Raw genomic sequence first — 4,626 nt, forward strand, 5'->3', positions numbered from 1 at the left:
GTATTAGAATATCTATTGTATGATCTAATACCCCACACAATAATCCGGAATATTTAAAACTAATAAATTAGTCTTGTGTTTCATTTTAGGCTCAAACCTAAGCCTAACTACGGCCGCCGAAAAAGATGTATGTTTGTGTGTATCGATCGCGTAGACCTAGGAAATGCATTATCAGGTGGGTTTGATTAAATACGTCCTCAAAAGCTTATAAATACTAACATTCTGTCACTGTTTTCAAGTGTGGCAGAAACATAATTACTTTCCTCCACTTCACGGGAGAAACAATCATATTCCTACCCTATGAGCAGCAGACGATTTACAAGTGAAGTGGCAGTGTTCAGGCCGTCTCGGACCAATTTTATCCAAGCGGGACCGGTTTTAGCGGCTAAAATCAATCCGGAGGACCGACGTTGGCGGCCAAAATCTGTCCGCCGGACATTTTTCAGCCCGGACCAATTTTGGCGTGACAGGCCTATGCGTCCTATCAATTTAGACAAATAATATAACTAATAAACAGATCACACATGATCCACGGGTAATTATTGTATTATATCATCATCGGAGCTAAAAAAAACAATCAACATAACAATTTAATGGAAATTTAAGATGTAGGGAAACAAAATTTGATAAGATGTAGGAAAGAAATATACATTACACCAACTAATACTCAATGCTGCTCCATATTGTCCTACGGCTACGGTATATAAGTTAAAGTATGTTCGTTTAGGTACAGAATATCAGTGGCGGGTCCAGGAATTCTAAACACGTGTCCAACCGCCTCAGCCCCACCCTGGTCCATAGTTGGGGCTGAGGTAAGAACAATATTGATTATGGCACTCTAGATGGCCGAAAATGGGACTTTTATATAATTTTCTCTTTTTTTCTCCATTTTTTTTTAAATATTGAAAAATTTAAGGGTAGAAGTTGCATGCCGACTGGGCCTCATTGAATCTGCCACTGAATACTGTAGAGGTGTAGATTTGAACGAAGGTTCTTTACTGGAGTGTATTATAATTATTGCCATTTATTGAAGCGCCATCAAGTTTTGTATTGCGCTGTAGTTTGTCATAAGCATGATCTTCTTCTCCAGGCGACATTGTCACAATTCCACCGCCTACCTCTGTCTCAACATACGAATACATGCCGTCTTTTTCCAGCATATTATCTGAAGCATTCAGCTTGCCATATTCGTTGTCTAAACGAACTTGTGTTCCATTCAACATATCATAGACGTCACCATGATCTTGTTGACCCGTACTTGACTCTTTGTATGGCACGTCGTATACATCACCTGAATTGTCTCGGTCTGAATGCATGTCTGCAGCATTAAGGGCATTATAGGCTTCACCTTCATCTTGCAGACAATGTGCATTTGTGTTAACATATAATGCATCGTCAAAAGCGTTATCAGACTCTCTTCCATGGTGTTCTGACACTGGTTGCATGTCATCAGCATCAAGTGTAGCATAAGGTTCGTCTACATCTTGATTTGTTTCCCCATTATGTGCTTTTGCCTTCTTATTTGGTACGGCATACACACCACCACCTAATCCGTTTTGTTTCGAGGCTCCCGAATCCATGCCATTGAGCATATCATATTCTTGATCTTGTGCACTATTTGTTGGCGCTGCGTCTTTGTGTGGCACAGCATATACACCATTGACAACCACGGTTGGTGAATGTATGTCTTTTGCATCAAGTATGTTGTATGCTTCGCTCCGATCTTGATGGTCCTCTGCTGTTGAGTATTTGTGGACAACACCACCTTCTGAGTAAGAGACGGTGGCTAATATTGAAAATAATATAATATGTTATAAAAACTTAAGCCTATATAAATTTAATATGCTAGATAGCATAAAGCGTTTATATCACGATGCCGTGTTGTTACAGACGCGTTCAGATATAAAAAGACTTGAACTAACAGCGAATAAGAAACTCATTCAAACGTGCATAGGTGTAATTTTGCCCTACCTGACGTGGAAATATACCGAATACTCAGTACATTTGAAAACAACTGCGAAAAAAATAGCAAGTTGTTCTCGGGTGGGACTCGAACCCACGGTCTCCAGATCACTAGCCTGGCATCATACCTCTAGACCACCGAGCTTGCGCCTGATGGCCAGAGTTGAATTCGAGTGCAAGTAAGTAGTGGGTACTACAGTGTTCATAGTAATTGTTATTGTCGTGATGGAATAATAGACAATAACTGGATTTGCGTCAGGAGAAACATGTATAGGTGTACTAGCCTGGCATACTATTCCATCACGACAATAACAATTACTATCAACACTGCAGTACCCGCTGCTTACTTGCACTCGAATTCAACCCTGGCCATCAGGCGCAAGCTCGGTGGTCTAGAGGTTTGATGCCATGCTAGTGATCTGGAAAAGAGTGGGTTCGAGTCCCACTCGGTACATTTCAACGTCAGGTAGGGGAAAATTACACCTATACATGTTTTTCCTGACGCAAATCCAGTTATTGTCTATTATTCCTTCACGACAATAACAATTACTCTCATTCAAACGGTTATAAAAAGATAAATTGCTGCTTTTTAATGAATGTAGGAATCAATGTCACCTTAATATCCACTAATGTTTAGGGCCAAGATTTGCAAAAGAAGTGGCAAGTCTGCATTACAATAGGTATGCAGAACAACCTCAGTGCCATTAGTGAGTTTGAAAGAATCGGGAAAATTGCAAATTCCATTCTTTTCGAAAATTGCAGTATGCCTACTCTTTTGTTTAGAATTTCTATCTCTAGACTGTATTTTGAAACGCACGTGTTTGTGTACGTTTCGCTGTTGTTTTTCGTGATTTTAGCAACAATATCCAAAGGGCGAGGCTTAACGGGAACTCAATTATTGAAGTACTGGTACTGGTACTGGTACTAGTAGCCGTCTGTGATTTCAGACATTCGGCATCCATTGACATTATGTTGGCGTTAAAAGACTGCATATTGTGATGCATACCTGTGTACAAACAATTACCAAACACAAAAAATATGGAAAACTGAATGCTATTTACAAAATATTCTATTTAATGCTTAAATACAGAAGTTCCGATTGTGTTAAGAACGAGAAACCGACGTTATAACATATTTTGAAAATATTGTGCATGTGTAAGTACGTACCTCCATCTTTATTGATCGGTGGGCCTGTTGACGGTACATGCTGATTCGGACCAAGGGTATTTCTAAAAAAGTAAACACACATACATAAGCCTAAATGAAAAGGTTAACTAGCAATTAGTAAGTGTTACTAGTTAATTAGTTGTATTACATAAAATAATATCAGTATAATTTTCTAACCTTTAATAAGTAAGTCCATTTTTATTATTTATCATTAGGAAAGATAATAATAATAAAAATGATATCAATATAATAAATGAATATGATGATAATAATGATAATTGTAATTAGCAACAATAGACGTAATAATGCTAGTATTATTAATAAAAATAATAATAATAATAATAATACATATTATACATTAACAATATTGACATAACTATATTAATAGTAATAATATTAATAGTAATAATAAAGAGATGATATTTTATGATTATAATAATATTATAATTTTAATTATAGTATCAATAATACAGTATATAATAAATATATAACTAGTGATAGTAATAATAACTATAATAAAAACGCTCTAACCGTTGTTGCAGGATGATTATTGTGGTTTTCAGGTGTGGTCTCACCTTTTCCCTACTCAAGGTAACGTCGTTGTCTCGGCAACGCACGGTAGTGGAGCCACAGGCTTATCCTTTGGTGGAAAGTGCCGGAGCCCAGCATGCTGCCTTTTGTGGATTACCTGCGTGTAAATTGCCTCATTGAGACAACGACGTTACTTTGACATCGGTGGGTGAGACCACTTGAATGCCACCTTCTCCTGCATCGCTGCTTTATGTTGTTGTTAAGCGCCAGAGGTTATCAACATTAGGCGCTACCATATATAAATATTGATTATTATTATTATTAATACCTTGATCCTTTTCTTTTCTGTGAGCGTCGCATAAACAATAGCACTAATAAAATGATTGCGATTGTGATCACGACAATTGACGTAATAATAGCAACCATCGGTACATCAGGACCAGTTTCTATGTCAGATTGGTTTCCTTTTGATGGATGCATAAATACAGTCGAAGTGTATTTTTCTATTATTCCGTCTGTAACGAATGATTGGCTGACTGTGGGCAAAACACTCACTGCTTGTTGTACCGTTGTTGTTTTCATCACTTCGGTTACTGGCATGGTAGGACATATTCCCGTATTCAAATCTTTAAAATGTTATAAATAGCGTGGCATTATGTCTTGTACGTTTTATTGACTGGGGGTTTTAATCTAAAATAGATTAATTACAATAAACAACGCGACAAAAAAAAAAAACAAACATAAACATTTAAAACATTTAAAATATAGAGCTGACAAAACAATGGTCAACTGATTGGCATACAGGGGAGCGCTGCATTCAACTGTTTGTGCTTAGATATAGATTTCAGAATTAAACCACAAGGCCTCAGAGGTTATTTTCAGGCGTTTAGAACGCATACATTTTCGCGGGGGAATGCCCCTAGGGTATTGTTATCTCGATCAGCCCCACTTTCGATATACACATCT

At 37.4% G+C, this 4,626-nt stretch overlaps 1 protein-coding gene across 1 annotated transcript in view; it reads right to left on the reverse strand.

The window, feature by feature from the left end:
- LOC117117346 overlaps nt 1-4,626 on the reverse strand; it is a 29,185-nt gene that overhangs the window by 22,752 nt on the left and 1,807 nt on the right. Inside the window, exons 2-4 of the mRNA XM_033261620.1 lie at nt 3,989-4,286; nt 3,130-3,191; nt 1,000-1,786 (exon numbers count right to left, since the gene is read on the reverse strand). Coding sequence (XP_033117511.1) covers nt 1,000-1,786; nt 3,130-3,191; nt 3,989-4,286 — 1,147 coding nt within the window. The remainder of the gene's footprint in view (nt 1-999; nt 1,787-3,129; nt 3,192-3,988; nt 4,287-4,626) is intronic.

Source organism: Anneissia japonica, unplaced genomic scaffold (genome assembly GCF_011630105.1).
Source record: "Anneissia japonica isolate Jap-2015-1 unplaced genomic scaffold, ASM1163010v1 scaffold287725_len345208_cov150, whole genome shotgun sequence".
NCBI classification, from domain to species: domain Eukaryota; kingdom Metazoa; phylum Echinodermata; class Crinoidea; order Comatulida; family Comatulidae; genus Anneissia; species Anneissia japonica.